The sequence below is a fragment of the Terrapene carolina genome, unplaced genomic scaffold (genome assembly GCF_002925995.2).
Source record: "Terrapene carolina triunguis isolate 2854851 unplaced genomic scaffold, T_m_triunguis-2.0 Scaffold95, whole genome shotgun sequence".
NCBI lineage: Eukaryota > Metazoa > Chordata > Testudines > Emydidae > Terrapene > Terrapene triunguis.
Genome location: NW_020664446.1, coordinates 22,594,617 through 22,611,620, shown reverse-complemented (window position 1 = coordinate 22,611,620; position 17,004 = coordinate 22,594,617). Strand labels below are relative to the sequence as shown.

At 37.6% G+C, this 17,004-nt stretch overlaps 2 protein-coding genes across 2 annotated transcripts in view; one reads left to right on the top strand and one right to left on the bottom strand.

Moving 5' to 3' along the window:
- Positions 1-11,926, top strand: part of INSYN2A (inhibitory synaptic factor 2A) — a 54,885-nt gene extending 42,959 nt beyond the window's left edge. Inside the window, exon 3 of the mRNA XM_024210598.1 lies at positions 11,687-11,926. Coding sequence (XP_024066366.1) covers positions 11,687-11,870 — 184 coding nt within the window. The 3' untranslated portion in view covers positions 11,871-11,926. The remainder of the gene's footprint in view (positions 1-11,686) is intronic.
- DOCK1 (dedicator of cytokinesis 1) overlaps positions 1-17,004 on the bottom strand; it is a 530,692-nt gene that overhangs the window by 345,376 nt on the left and 168,312 nt on the right. The gene's annotated exons all lie outside the window — the stretch shown is intronic.

The window sequence follows — 17,004 nt, the reverse complement described above, 5'->3', positions numbered from 1 at the left end:
AGGTATTAATACATACTCTGAGTAAATTACTAAATAAAAAGTGATTTTATTAAATACAGAAAATAGGATTTAAGTGGTTCCAAGTAGTAACAGACAGAACAAAGTAAGTCACCAAGCAAAATAAAATAAAATGCGCAAATCTATGTCTAATCAAACTAAATACAGATAATCTCACCCTCAGAGATGCTTCAGTAAGTTTTTCTCAGACTGGACACCTTGCAGGCCTGGGCACAATTCTTTCCCCTGGTACAGCTCTTGTTCCAGCTCAGGTGATAGCTAGGGGATTCTTCATGATGGCTCCTCTCTCCTTTGTTCTGTTCCACCCCTTTATATATCTTTTGCATAAGGCGGGAACCCTTTGTCCCTCTGGGTTTCCACCCCCCCTCACTGGAAAAGCACCAGGTTAAAGATGGATTCCAGTTCAGGTGACATGATCACATGTCACTGCAAGACTTCATTGCCCACTTGCCAGCACACACATATACAGGAAGACTCACAGGTAAATACAGCCATCTGCGGATAATGGTCCTTGTTAATGGGAGTCATCAAGATTCCAAACCATCATTAATGGCCTACACTTTACATAATTACAATAGGCCCTCAGAGTTATATTTTATATTTCTAGTTTTAGATACAAGAGTGGTACATTTATACAAATCGGATGATCATACTCAGTAGATTATAAGCTTTGTAATGATACCTTACAAGAGACCTTTTGCATGAAGCATATCCCTGTTACGTTATATTCACTTATTATCATGTTTTTATAAAACCATATAGACTGCACAACGTCACAGCAGCCTCACAGGCAGTCTCGCAGAGACCAGAGGCATCTATTGGCATAGCATTTTTAATAAATCAGAATGTCAATGAGGGCAAAACTGTTGTAATATTTGTTTTTAGTCATGATTTCTCAATTGTTACCTTATAAACAACTAACATGTTTCAATTTGTTACTATATTATTTCTTAGAGCAATGTGTATTATGTAAGATTCTTAGATAAGGAGTAAATCCAAAAGAATTTCCAAGTTTGCTGCTAGATCTCCTCCCACATACCATATGTTTAAAACGAGTGTTTATGACTCAGCAGACTCTATGCTCAAAACCATACACACTATTAACAGCAATTTTAAAGCTTGTTCTGTTCCCAGCATTTTTAAATATATTCACTCATGAAAAAAGTATAGTATTCTACTATAATAATCCAAAACACTACAGTTTCCAATATTTGATTCTGCAAAGTTTTTGGATTATTACTGTTGAATATTTTTTTGTTGTTTTAATAAAGGACAGCTACAAGCATATGTTATCTTAAAAACCTTAGTCAAATTAGCAAAAGGAAACCAACGGAGGAAAAAATGATAACTAAAGAAAAAAGATCCAGCTTTAGGTAATATATTGGTTTCATTTTACTACAGATCTGGGTTAAAATGAGTTTGTACACTCATCCAGTTTCTTTTAAAAGTTAAAGACTCTTATTATGTTGCTGGAACTCCTCCTCATGAGAAACAAGATAAGAATCCTACTTGAAAAAGTGAAGAGAAAGGAGAAAAAAGGGGATCAGGAAGGAGGGAAACTAGTTTGACGTGGAGTGATAAATGAAAGGCTAGAATGGAGGCACGTCCAAGAGTAACCTTGCTGGGGAGTCACAAATCATGATGCTATCCCTGCTGATTGTTCATTGGAATTTTGGTATAAATATGTAGCTATACATCTGCTATTAAAAATAAATGTTATAGGTTAAAGGGACGGCTGCCTTATGTTTCTTTATATTTAACATGAGTATGTAGTTATATTGGTGTGGGTAGCATTTTACAGAGACAAAGACAAGCTCCTTGCCTAAAGAGTTTATAATCTAAATTAGATACGACATGATAGGGGGGAAAATATGTCAAGCGAGAGGGAGGAAGGCTAATTTACACAAACTACCATTATGACAGATGTATGCATTCACAAAGTATGCATTATATTATGCCAATTACAAACATATGAGCATGCGCGCACGCACACACACAAAGTTAAAGGACATTACTGGGCTTGCAAAGCAAAGCACTCAAAAGTTAGCAAATGCCAGCATTTCCTAACTTTTGAGAGCTTGACTTTTCAATTTAAATAATGTTCTTTTAATATTTTTTGGGGAAAGGGGAGGTTGTATGAAGTTGTCATAATATAATGCAAATTAAGGCAACTACCTCTCGTAATGCTAATGCCTGTAGAATCTTCATTTGGCCCTCTGAGCGGATGCATTATGAGATAATCTTTAATTGCATGATCACATAACTTTTTTTCCCCCCACAGGACCGTTGCCTCATTCAGTGGATGATTCATATCGTATACTCATGGTTCAATGTGTGACCCAATCCCTTCTTTATTGCACACTCTTCAAACCCTGCTCTGAACACAGTATTATTAATTTCCTCATGGGCTTTTCTCTGGCACCCATCACTATAAAATCTGAGTGCTTCACAACAATTGATCTTCACAAAACACCTGTGAGAAGATAGGGTATTATTATCCCCATTTTACAGATGGGGAAGTGAAGCACAGACAGATTAAGGTCAAAAGTATCTACTAATTTTGGATACCCGATTTGAGAAGCCTAGGACCTGATTTTTCACAGTGCCTAGCAATATACAGCACTTTATATAGTATCACAGAAATATAGAGCTGGAAGGGACCTCAAGCGCTGCAGCATGACCATCCCTGACCGATGTTTGTTCAACCTGTTTTTAAAAATCTCCAATGATGGGGATTCCACAGCCTCCTTTGGGAGCCTATTCCAGAGCTCAACTACCCTTGTAGTTAGAAAGATTTTCCTAAAATATAGTCTAAATCTCCCTTGCTGCAGATTCAGCTGATTACTTCTTCTCCTACCTTCACTGGACTTTCTTACAGTGTGGTGCCCAGAACTGGACACAGGACTCTAGATGGGGCCTCATCAGTGCTGAGTAGAGTAGGATAATTACCTTCCAAGTCCTCCAGACAAGACTCCTGTTAAAACACCCCAGAGGATATTAGCCTTTTTAGCAACTACATCATGTTGTTGACTCAGTCAATTTGTGATTCTCTATAACCCCCAGATCCTTTTCTGCAATATGATTACCTAGCCAGTTATTCCTCATTTTGTTGTTGTTCATTTGATTTTTTTTTTCTTCTTAAATGTAGTACTTTGCACTTCTCTATACTGAATTCCATCCTGTTGATTTCAGGCCAATTCTCCAATCTGTCACAGATATTTTGAATTCTTTTAATCCTGTCCTCCAAAGTGCTTGCAACCCTTCCCTGCTTGTTGTCTTCCACTAATTTTACAAGCGGACTCTTCATTTCTTTATCCAAGTCATAAATGAAAACATTGAATAGTACTGGACCCAGGATTGACCCCTGCTAGACCCCATCAGATACATCCCCCCAATTTGACAGCAAACCATTGAGAACTGCTCTTTGAGCATGGTCTTTCAACCAGTTTTGCACCCACCTAACGGTAATTTCATCTAGACCTTACTTCTCTAGTTTGCATACGAGAATGTCATGTGGGACTGTGTCAAAAGCCTTACTGAAAATCAAGATATATCATGTCTACTGCGTCCCTCTATCCAGTAGGCCAGTAACCCTGGTAAAGAAGAAAATTAGTTTGTTCTTGGCAAATTGGCATTTGTTCTTGACAAATCCATGCTGGCTATTACTTATAATCCTATTATCCCCTGGGTGCTTACAAATTGATTTTTTAATTTGTCCCAGTATCTTTCCAGGTACCAACGTTAGGCTGACTGATCTATAATTCCTCAGGTCTTCTTTTTTCCCTTTTTAAAGAGAGATGCTATGTTTTCCTTCTCTGGTCCTCTGAGACCTTACCCATCTCCATGATTTCTCAAAGATAATCTGCCAGCAGTTCTGAAATTGTTTCAGTTAGTTCCTTAAGTACCCTAGGATGAACTGCAACTTTAATACATTTAACATTCCTAAATATTCTTTAACCTGTTCTTTCCCTATTTTGGCTTACAATACTTCCCTTTTGTTGTTAATATTAATTATAATTATCTATGTTAAGCATTTGGTCACAATTTACCTTTTTAGTGTAAACAAACAAAATAGGCATTAAACACCTCAGTCTTCTTAGCATAATCCATTAACATCTCTCCCTCCCTGCTAAGAAAGGACCTACGCTTTCCTTTGTATTTCTCTTGCTCCTAATGTATTTATAGAACTTCTTCTTATTGCCTTTTATGTCTCTTGCTAGGTATACCTCATTTTGTGCCTTAGCCTTTCTGCTTTTTCCCCTACATGCTTGGTGCTATTCTTTTGTACTCATCTTTAGCGATTTGTCCATGTTTCTACTTTTTGTAGGATTCCTTTTTAATTTTCAGGTCATTACACTGTTCTGATGGAGCCATTCTGGCCTCTTACTGTTGTTATCTTTCCTTCCCATCAGGACAGTTTGCTGGTTTGCCTTTAATATTGTCTGAGAAACTGTGAGCTCTCCTGAACTCCTTTTGTTCAAAGCACAGCTCCCATTGACCACAGTTGTACTGTGAGTGCCCAGCACTTCTGCAAATCAGACCCCAAGCTCTCAAGTCAAGTGCCCATAAAATGACAATTAGTGACTGCCTGTGAAAAGTTTGGTGTGACTTGCCCAGCATCACACAGGAACTCTGTGACAAAGTCAGGGATAGAATCCAGTTTTCCGGGGCAGCATTCAACTGCCTTAACCATGAAACCATCCTTTCTTTCCCTTCAATCCCCTGCCTCAATCACTGCACACGTTCCAACTTTTGCAATAAATGTAGCAGGGGTTCTATACACAACAGCCTTCTTGACTACACAGCCTTGATTAACTCCCAGAGCAGGTCCATCCTGTGTACTTAATGAGGCAGGTGTCCTGTGGGGAAAAAAACAGCATGTGCTCATGTAATTCAAGACTGTCTCAAGGCACATGCACAATGGAGGGGGAACCTTCATTTTGGGGTTTCCTACTTGACTGTGCACCTTTAATAATGTCCTAACAGAGGGATATGGGTGTATGCATAATTTACTAGGTTTTTTAAAAAAAGCTGAAAAATCAGAAATGCCATCATGTCAAGTCACATTGACACCCACCTGAGTCATTCTGCAATTTGAGCTAAAAGAGTAGCCGATAGCAGTAACAGGTTTTCATCCAATGTGGACCAGCACTAGAAGGGAATGATATACACTGCCAAAGGGTTTCACAGATGAGTGGTGAGATTCAAAAATCATGAGTTCCATTCCAGGCTCCAGAGAGGAGTGTGCTCTAGTGGGCACAGACTGTTCTGCCTTTCCTTCCCTCCCACTACGCTCATTCCCCAACGACCTGTCACCCCATCACCCAGTCCTTTGGCCAGCCATTCCCAATCACCTCCCCACTCCCAGGCCCAGTTTCTCCTCTCCCAGCTCCTCATCCAATCTTTCGCTTCCCTTTCCACTCCCCGCCTCCATATGCCTGCTCTCTACCTACATACCCTGTCTCCACTGGGTTCCCACTCCTGGTCTTCTCAACCAGGTAGTCACAGCCTCTTTCTACCCCAATCCCCAGGTTCCTTCTCTACCCCCACCTCTCCAACAGCCTACAGTCCCAGTAATGTACCCCCATCCAGGCCCCTGTCCATGCCCCCTGCTCTGACTCTTATCTCCTCTGCACTGGAATTATTCAGTTTCCTTTTCCATGTTGCCTGGGCATCAGCAGAGGGGAGTACTGAACACAGGAGAGACAAGCTCCTTCCCCTTAGTTCCGGTGCCCAGCCCCAGCACAACCTGCAGCAGCACAGCGCTTTAATTCAAAGCAAAGTCCTGCTCAGCTGCAGGCTGAATCATGTTGATTGAAAATGGAATGTTCTTTTTACCTAGGACGCTCTAGCAAGTCTCTGCTGAGAGTGTGCAGTTCCTAAAGACTAATAATTTGGGCACATTTGGGTGGATTTTCACATCCTTGACACAAAAAGTCACTCCCCTTACCCACAAAATTGCAAGTTCTTGTAAACAGTTGAACTGTTTGGGTTGAAATTTACACACAAATACAAAGTCAGCCAGAGGCAGACCCCTGGCATGGAAAATTTCAGCCCAACTGGTTAAAAACTGTCAAAGATAGAAGCAACTGTAGGTTGTGTCAGGCAAACTTCATATTTAGGCAGTGCTACCATCCCTGTCTATAATATTTAGCATTGTCTCTCGTTTCTGGTGAGATTTGTTATTTATTAATTTTTAGGCCAGCCTAATAAAAGCTAAAGCTACTTATTCTGCTTCCCTTTCACACGTTCAGTAATACCTCACTTCAGAGCACTGATGCCAACAGTAAAACACACAAGTAAGGGTGATGCAGCCATCACTTTTATTAAGCTTGTGTGGGTCATTGTGGGAGAGGCTGAGGAAAAAGTGGGGAAGATTCTGAAGGTGAATGAGACTGTGTGGCTGACAGGATCAAGAATAATTAAGGCACAGAGGATAGCATGGGAGAAAAGAGGAAGGATACAAACAGGCATGAAGGTATGCAAGATTATCAGAGGGTAGAGTTCAAGCAGAAGAGTGGTAAGAGGTAACATCTAAGCATGGTCAAAGATCTGCAGCTCCCTGAAGACAAGGACAAGGGGTTTCAATATGATAGTGACGTAGATGAGGAAAATGAAGGGACTCAAGTGGGGATGATGTGGTCAGAGCAGCAGGAGATGACTTTGGGAATGGTATTTTGGATACTCTAGAAGGGATGTGCAATGTGGGAATCAGGTAGATCAGAAAGAAAGTTGAAACAGTCTACGCAAGAGATAAGTGTTTGGAAGTAGGGATAAAGGAGGAGGGATACATTTGGGATATATTGTAGAGGAGGAAATGGCAATTTTTTAGCAATAGACTAGATGTAACTAAAGCCAACCAAGCCCAGAATTTTGAAAGGCAAAGCAGGAGAAAACTACAATAATGGTACATCAACTATATTGAACATGATGGACAGGTCACAGAAAAAGAAGATTAAGAAAAAGCTGTTGGACTTGGCCAGAAAGAGGACACAAGTGCAGGCTCAGTGGAGTGAGAGGCCAAGTAAGACTGAAGAGTCACGGACAGAGTTAGCAGCATGGAAGTCAAGGCAATGGGACAAAACAAACAAAAACAATGTATCTGACATTCCTGTTTGTAAGCTTTCCAAAATGTTATTTGTTTATTTTGATAGTAGTACTTGTATACACAGCCAAACGTTTAGAGGTCAACTGTAAACAGCTTACATTTTAGTTAGGCTTCTTTTAAAAGTACACTGAAATGTCTGTATCAGCAGCATAATGCTTGTAACAGCTGAGCAAAGTGTAAGGACAAAGCAAGACATACTGTAAGTAAACCTCAGTATTTAGACCAGCTCCCATTAGTTGAAGTCTTGCATTTCTTAAAAATGTAAATGTTAGTTATTAGACTACTTCAGAAATATTCAGTTAAAATACTTGTATAAATTCATCAATACTCATGGCTTTCAAATTCTCATTTTCAATCTCCTAAGAACAGCATCCTAATTCTACCATCACCAAAATACTTACTATATAAAAATACAGCTGGTCATATAAACGTGTGTGTAACTATCGATAAACATAGATATAGATATAGATATCGATAGATAGATAGATAGATAACACGTGACCAGCTATATTTTACTGCATTATAAAAGAAAAACTCTGTTTTTGTTTCACAATGATAAAATATGCAAATATGTATTAAGTCATTAATTTGCCATCAAACAAGTTATTTGCATGGAAGGTTACAGGAAGATAAGAAAAGTCTAATTTAAATGCATTTTTCTTCTGGGCCAACAAACCTCTCTCCTGTAAAACCTATACAGTTATAAAAGGTGACAGGATATAAGTGTTAGTATTCTCTCACTCTCTTCAAAATAACACATTGTTATTTTGATGCCAACTGATAAAAACAGCCTGAGATGCAGTACAGATGGTTTTATGCAGTACAGAATAACAATAGTTTCTAACCCAAATATGCTTTTCCTCACAGGAATTAAAACTGCATACGCTTTTATCTTGCAGTCAGTAAACATTTTGTAATAAAAACTGATTATAAAAAGTTGCTTAACACATTATAAATGATTTTAAGAATTATCTTTGAAGTCTAAAATAGACCTTAATTTAAAAAAGCTTTACATTGGTGAATATCACAGAACATGATAAAAACATATTGGGCTAGGTGAAAACAAACATTTTTCCCCAGTGAGAGCTGAACTGCATATTTCATATATTTATTCAAGTAAACAAACTGATGCTAACATTGCAAGCCAAATTCTGCCCAGGTTTGCACCATAATGAACAGATCTGTAAAGCAAAATTTGTTCTTTTTCTATGTAAGATATTTTTAATCGCCATGCTGATTTTTCCAGTTTTATTTTTGGAAATAAACACACAGCATGCACACAACTCAACGGTATCCCAACCTTTTAACCAAACCACAGGTTTCTTGCTAGCTTTCTTTTGCTAGCAGTGCAGCTAAACTGCAAATAACAATTTGTCATCCACATAGTCTTGCCATTTTGTTAACAAGAAGTTGGATTATATTACTCTGTAATTACATGGTTCTGCAGTGAGATTAATTGCTTAATAACAAGATACCCAATGTAGCTGCTTAATAGAAATTCAATATTCAGTCAGTCTGAAGCAACAGCATTTTTTTTTACGTTACAATTTTTAACATGTCTTTCATACTGTTAGATTAATACTCAATATGCACTTTGAAGTGTCTCCATTCTTAGAAGTGTATTTACTTTTCTCTTATACCGGCAATCAGAAAGGCTATGTAAAGTTTTCAAACTGACAGGAATGTCCATACTTATACTGAAGCCTAGAACACATTTAACCATTCTCCACAATTTAACAAACTAGGCTGTTCTCCTGCATTTATGATCCACATAAATGGATCCTCACACTGGTGCAGAGCCCACTGATTTCACAGGGACGTCCTGCAGGTGGATTCTTGTGAGCTCTGACACCAGTTCCTCTTAGTAAGTCACTTAACCTCTCTGGTTTTCTTTTCCCATCTGTAAAATGAGGATAACATTTAGCTACCTCACAGGTAAGGTGACTTGGGTCAGGACGCAAATTGTCCCGATATCCACCGGCAGTGCTTTTTTTTGCTCTGGCGGCAGGGACTGACTTGGTTGTTTGTTTTTTTTGCCTCCCCCCCCATGTGTCCCGATTTTCTCTTTCCCTCATCTGGTCACCCTACTCACAGGATTGTAGTGAGAAGCACTCAATATCTGCAAAGTGCTACATAGTAGCTAAAATACACCAAAACCTTCCAATGGCTGGAGGCATAATGGCTCCCAAACACCCAGCATATCTAAAAAAATTTCCCTTAAAACTCTTTAAAATGTAACGTTAGGTATGAAGCAACAAGGCTTCACATCTCATGCAGCTTGAGGTTGGGGAAGGAGGAATCAAAGGTCTCCCGTTTTAGTATACGTAACCAGTTAATTTGGTGATGGCTTAAAGCAGTGGTTCCCAAACTTGTTCCACCGCTTGTGCAGGGAAAGCCCCTGGTGGGCCGGGCCGCTTTGTTTACCTGCCGCGTCCGCAGGTTCGGCCGATCGCGGCTCCCAGTGGCCGTGGTTCGCTGCTCCAGGCCAAGGGGAGCTGCTGGAAGCGGCGGCCACTAAGTCCCTTGGCCCGCGCCGCTTCCAGCAGCTCCCATTAGCCTGGAGCAGCGAACCGCGGCCACTGGGAGCCGCGATCAGCCGAACCTGCGGACGCAACAAGTAAACAAACTGGCCCGGCCCGCCAGGGGCTTTCCCTGCACAAGCGGCGGAACAAGTTTGGGAACCACTGGCTTAAAGACTCTCTCCCCTAACCCACATCAAAATCATTAAGATCAACCCTTTGCATGGAGTTGATTACACTGGGAATCTGAGGGCCTACAAAATTAAAAATGCTAAGCTGACACCTGGGTCAGAAAGGACTTAAACCAAAACTATATTAAATGCAAAAAAGCCCCAACACCACCTAGAAAACAAAGAGAAAAAATACATTTGTGTAATACTACTGTTGCACAATTAAGTGCTGAAAAGCCGGGAAATACCAAAAGTTAAGCTTGAATGGGCAGGCTTATCTCCGCCCCTTGAGCATAAGCATTATGATATACAATTGTTTTTTCACATGTTAATCAAATATTATTAAAGCAGCAGATAGCAGCTGCTGAATGGGGCCAGATGACTTGTCCCAGGCCGTCAGTAAGCCCCTTGCTCTCTCTCAAATTCCTCCCTGAGCCTGAACCTGCCCTGTCCCCTAATTCTCTTTCCAAAATCCTGCTGTGCTCCCTAACATACAGAGTAAGGTGAGAAGGCCCACTGTCAACTTTCTCCACATCCAGCATGCATTGGAACAAGATCATTTCTGCTTCATTCAGAGCTTTTGCGGCTCTTATTTGGCTTGGATTACTGTGCCAAATTCCCATTTTTATTCACCCTTTTGCTGCATCTTGAGATGGCATTTCTTTGTTTTTACAAACTAAATTTGAAATGTACTTTAGTGCTGTATGTTGATCCTAGGGCTATAAATTCAGCTGCACCTTTTTTCTTAACTACAGGGCAGCCTGCAAGGTTTTCCACTCCACAAACTGCTTACAATTTAGGATGCATATTTTATGAGTTTAAGTTTACTTTCATGTGTTAGATTTAGATTGTTGAATGAGTAATAGATTTTAAAAATATAATAGATTATAAATAGATTTTTTTTTACTATAATATGGGGCTATCAAAAAGTACACCCTAGATCTACTGAAACAACTTTTCTTTCTTTAGCTAAAAATGTGGATCTACAACAGATGTTTTGTCTTGCAATCAAAATAAAGACTCAGGCATGTTTTTGACTTGGAAGGGCTATTATTTGCAGTAGGTTAAGTGTACTTTAGATTATGCTGCCAGAAATATGGCCAAGTTCAGAGGCAATTAGTGTATGCTAGAAAGCTTGAGCATCAGGGAGCCTTAATCACTGTAACATATAGATAACACCCACCTGTGGGAAAAGATGTAAGGACCTGCTCCCAAACCTTACAAACCCCATGAGATCTACACAGATCCCAAAATATCAAAGAGGAAGTATGTCTCTCTCCACCTGCTTTGGCCCCACTAGAACTATGCCACCAGGGAGTTGAGCCCTACTGAAAGCTGAAACGGAGATCCCTGGGAGGGTAATCTCCACATGAATTGGAGTTAGGGGGGCAGGGCATACCCCTTCCTCAGTATAGATGCAGGCCCATAGAGAAGTGTTTCCAGACTCCAAGGATGAAATTGCCTAAGGAGGTTGTAGAATCTCCATCACTGGACATTTTTAAGAGCAGGTTAGACAGACACCTGTCAGGGATGGTCTAGATAATACTTAGTCCTGCTATGAGTGCAGGGAACTGGACTAGATGACCTCTCGAGGTCCCTTCTAGTCCGATGATTAGATGATCTGCCACATAGCAAGTTACTATGGAATCATCTCTGAACGTGGCCAGAATTCGTATTTTTCTTTGTGGTACAAGGATTTTTTTTTTCAAATTCACATTTATTGGAGTTACAGAGATCTAGTTTATATTTCTTTTGTATATACTGTTAATACCTTTGCACTTGGATATCAGTGTTGGATGTTGTCTTAATTGAAATCATTATATCATAATAATTTAGCACTTAATTGCAATTTTTTTTTTTTTTTTTTTAAGTGTGGAGTTGGATTTTAAACAGCAGGAAGACAAACTACAGCCGGTTCTGAGAAAACTTCACCCTATTGAGGAAACTCAGGTTGCACCTTTGCCTTATTCTCAGGAGAGTTACTCCTCAACTCCCAAACAAAAATCCAAAACTGAATCAAAAAAGCACGGAAGATGGAAACTCTGGTTTCTTTAACTAAGTCCATTAGCTATGGAGTTTAAGGCCTTCTTTGAAACATATTTGGAATTCAATTAATCATCTAAAAAGGGATCTTGGTAAATTGATCAGTGTTATCAGCCACTGTTACTCTGGTTATTATGGGCAGCATTCAGTTCTCACCATATTTACCAAAAAGGCCTTTGTACCTATAAACTAATGTTCATGAGCAAGGCATTAAATCATACCTTGCCAACTTTTATTTGCAGTTCACCAATGTGAGATGTAAAATCAGAATTGAAATTTGTATAGACAAAGATGACAAGTAAAACTATTTTCCCACCACCACCACCCCCCTTAGATCTGCAAGTGTTATGTTTCAACCTGGTAAATGGCATCCTGCACACAGCTAAAATCACTATTTTTAAGCCTTTTTATGTTCTGTTTCGTTTTAAACATTAATGAGGAAAAAAGCAAGCCTTGTGTTTGCAAAGATCTTCAATTTTACATTTAATTTTGCAAATAAGTGGGGGTCATGAGAAGTGCGATTTTTAGCACATAATATCCTGGAGAAAGCACAACTTTTCAAATGGTCCAAGACCATGAATAATCTCTATGATGTGACTATATATGTGTATTTGCCTTCATGTGCTGTAGAGTTAAACCAAGTTATTACATCTCAGCATCATATTGACACCTCTAATTTAGTGTCATATTTATCACCGGACTTGTGACATATTTACTGCTCATTTCAAAGGATGAGCAGCCAGAAACCACCCGAAGTCAGGACACACATTTAATCACTAAAAGTTGACAGGGTCGAAGCTATGGGACACTAACCTTTCTTAGATCTCATTTTTATATTTTGGTACCCAGAGGCCAAAATGCTATATTCTGGCACAGAATATGAAAAAAATAAGATGGATAATATTAAAATGATAAATTGTTGGCAGTTGCCACACTTTAAATCCTTTTGTAATTCAATCTTCAGAAAAACTGTACACTATTGTAGAGGGTGCTAGAAATTTCATAGTATGCATTATGCTTTATTACAAGAGTTCAGAAGGGCCTGGCAACTTTAATAGTTATTTATTTAGCTGAGCTTCTAAGATCAATTTCCAGACCAACATAATATCATTTGTATTAAAGTAATATATTAACTGTACTAATCAATCACACATAGGGGGAAAAGCTGTGAATCAAATTTCTTCTTAGATTTTTAAAAACAGTAACACTTTAAATCCACTATCAGTTATACACTGCAATCTTTTCCCTTTCCATATTAAGCACTGTCGTTAAAAAACCCTAATCTAGGCGACTGTCTCGAAAACTCTTGTAATGATAGGGATTGGGAATCTTGTTTCTTTTAGTTAAATAATTTGAGTAGTATACACTCATGTGACAGAAACTGGGATACAAGGTACTGGCTCTGCAATTTCATATCCCAAGGCAGCATTAAGATGTGAATTTTTCAGTCTTTAGATGCAGCAAAAAGGTGGAAGAAATGAATCCCTACCAGAAGAGTCTGCACCTAAACCTGGAGATGTTTATGTTCAACTCTTTTTACCCCCTTACCTCAACATCAAATCCATTTTAAGTACTATTAATTTTACAAAGATCCTGAAGCAAGCAGTGTGGTCTTTGTCTTCAAAGTAAATAGAAAGTTAATGTGAGTACATACAGTATATGTGAAACTGTTTATGTCCACTTCAAAACTATTTCAACTGGATGCTTTAATGAAAAACTCACCTGTGTAGTAAATGTCAAGAGGGCTACAAATCCTTGTACATAAGTAAACAGTATTCTAAAATATTTTTGTGAGAGATAAAGGATAAGAAAAGGTGTGCAATGAAGGAAGTGCAATTGTTTCATGTGGAAAAAAAATGTTTCATGTATTTTATACTGTTTTTAATTAAAGTTATAAAACTGTTTACAAGATATCCCATCTTGTTTTAAAAATCCCAACTATATCAAAGCATTAAAAATATATATAATTTATTTACTTATTTTTCCTAAACAGGACAAAGTCTCAAATATGGGCATACGTAGAAAAAACACACACATTCAGTATTTTAAAACAGTGCTATACTTCAAAGTATAGTGTCACACTTACAAAGAAAATATCATACATGTCAAGTATATTTTTTAAAACACTGAGTCAAACATCTCACAAACGGGATTCTTTACAGATGGTTAATGCCAACTAATAAGACAGACTTCTTAAAAATCCATTCTAAATCTTCTTGTGTGCAAGGACTCTGATGCAAAACTCTATAAATGTTTTTATGCTTGGTTATTGAGTCATACCCAAAACTAGTATTATACAGGCGTTCAGAATGAAAAAGAAGGATTCCTTGGTGAAATATTTAAGAGCTAAAAAAATGAAAGTTATCACTGAGTGTTCTCTACATGTCCAGACTATTTTCTTAAACAAGTTGCAGATTTTTAATTTTTTACATTTTTTTAAAAAGAAAAAGCTAACATACATAGTAAATACATATTGTGTTATACCATACCATACTATGTAATTTGTAATAAAATGTTTTTTCAAGTGTGTTAAATGCATCATATTGTATAACATTTAGGATCACACAGGCTCGATTTAGATCTTGAGAGGAATATTTAATTCTTATAACTTTTAGCTACATATGGTATGTGACTGACATAGAACTGTTTCCACCCTAATGTGATACATGTGATAAAAAGCAGGAACAACATTATGACAAAGGAAACATCACCACTATTAGTGTAGCATATTATGTAATTTTGCTGCTAAATTCATTGGCAATATCATGCATTCTCAGACACTAAATTTACTATTTGCACTGCTCCCATAATATGCTTTAATTACTTTCTAATCAATAAATACTGCAGTAATTTTGCATTACTTACTGTTTTCATATTACATGGACAATGTTTTCTAAGTCTGCATAATTCCCATTAAGCAACAGTGACATTCCTATGTTTTGAAATTATTATTAGGAAACAATTCATGTATCACTTGTTTTCTTAAAATTAATCACTGTAAAATACTTTATAATCAGGGTAAAATGAAAAAAAATCATGATTAAAACTGAAAAAAAACCCACAATAAGTACAAAGTGTTTGGTTTTTCTTGCTTCAGATAAGATGCTATGCAATGAACAAACAGAATAACTGACTATGCATTCTTTACTTTCTTCAATGTTTTAATGCTACATTACATTTTAAAAACCTAATAGATTATTTTTTCATAAGCATTTTGAAATCAAGCTGTTAAAATTGCATTAATCTAATGTAATAGCACACAGTGTGTACTACTCTTTTAATTTCGTGGCTGTGATTGCCACCAATAATATAATGGCAGTATGTTTACAGCTCTGATATACTAGGATGAAGCAGAAGGCCTGAAACATTTCTTAGCATTATTTCAGTATCAGTAAAGTACAACTGTAGCTGCTGGAAATATGCTGCCAATTTATTTAACTGAATGCAGTCTCGAGGTAAAACTTGGTATATTATATGTATATTCCATGTCCATTTGCTCCATTCATGATGATATTCAATTCATACTTCAATGCACAAAAAGCTAGATAATAGTGAGGGAACAAAGTCTTAATTTTTGCAATAATGGCTTGTAATGAGTAATTTGAAATGTGTATGAGAAAAAAAATTACATTGTGCCACAATACTATTTTTTACTTTGCAGTAGCCAATGAAGAAAATAACATTGCAAACCTTCTGCCCAAGACTTTGGCATTCACTGTACCCCATGATTCATAGAGTTAAAAGTCTTCAAATTTTATAAGCAAAGATCCAAAATAGCAAATACTGAAAAGTCCATCTATTTATTTTCATTGCTGTGTTTGTGGGGGAAACATATTGAGTTGGTGTTTTTGAGTAAAGTGTGATTTTTGGACTTATAATACTTATCAAAAGTGCCTAGAAGAGAGCATCGGAAATTCTAAAATGTGTTTACAGGACACTCACAGTTCTTTCCATTTTCTGTCAAAGCGAAATCTTGCTGCAGCTCTATACATTAAGCCTTTATTGGGTCTTCCGTAATAAAATGAAATAAATAAATAATCTACTGTGGATAGAGTGACTATAGATAGCAGAACAAACCAAAAAAGAAAGTGAGAGGACAAAGGAAGAATACAGACTTGAAGAAGACAGACACTGGAAACTGGGTGTAAGTGTACAGAGTCACTTATGATAACAAAAAGGGCCATGGTTATCTTGCAAAAATCATGGTCCATATCATATTCCAGTAACTACTCATGACTCTCTTCACCTGAGCATCAAGGAGATAATACTAAATAATAATAAATTAATGGAGATATCCTATCTCCTAGAATTGGAAGGGACCTTGAAAGGTCATTGAGTCCAGCCCCCTACCTTGACTAGCAGGACCAAGTACTGATTTTTGCCCCAGATCCCTAAGTGGCCCCCTCAAAGATTGAAATCACAACCCTGGGTTTAGCAGGCCAATGCTCAAACCACTGAGCTATCCCTCCCCCTGATAAACTGATACAAATTGGTATTAGTTTTACCAACTAGCTAGTGAGCTTCATTCTCTGACTAGAAGGTGTCTGAAGGTTTTCAAACCCTGGTGAAGGCTGAAAAAAAAAATCTGGAGAGAAAACTAAATGATCAAAACAGATTTAGTTTTTATAGCAAAAACACATTTAGGATAAAAATGGTAAAAAAACCACAATCATTTAAGGGAGTTTTTGGGGGGTCATGAGGTTTCCAGAGTCCCTGCAAATGTTAAATGTAACAAAGAAGAAAAAATTAAAATGTTCTGATCTCTAAAATTTGTTACTGTGCTCACTTGTGGAATGTAAGTTTGTGACATATAGTACGTGACAGTGTATCCCATGTTAGACATAGGTATCTGGGCCCATTATGTACAACAGAACCATCTATTGTCAATACTTTTGTTGAATCAATTTAACAATTGTCACAACAGTAATCAAGATTTTAAATCACATCCATAAGTTATAAGACAGAGAAAATAAATCTTTTTGAATAGTCACAAATTCTCAAAAAAGCTGAAAGCGAGGCTTAGTATTAAATTATTTATAGTTTCATAACTAGAGTCTTGAATTATATATCCTCTTGCAACAGCGAATATTTTGCATGTTATATTAGTGCTTATCTACGAATTTCATGTCCTACTGATGCTCTTTGT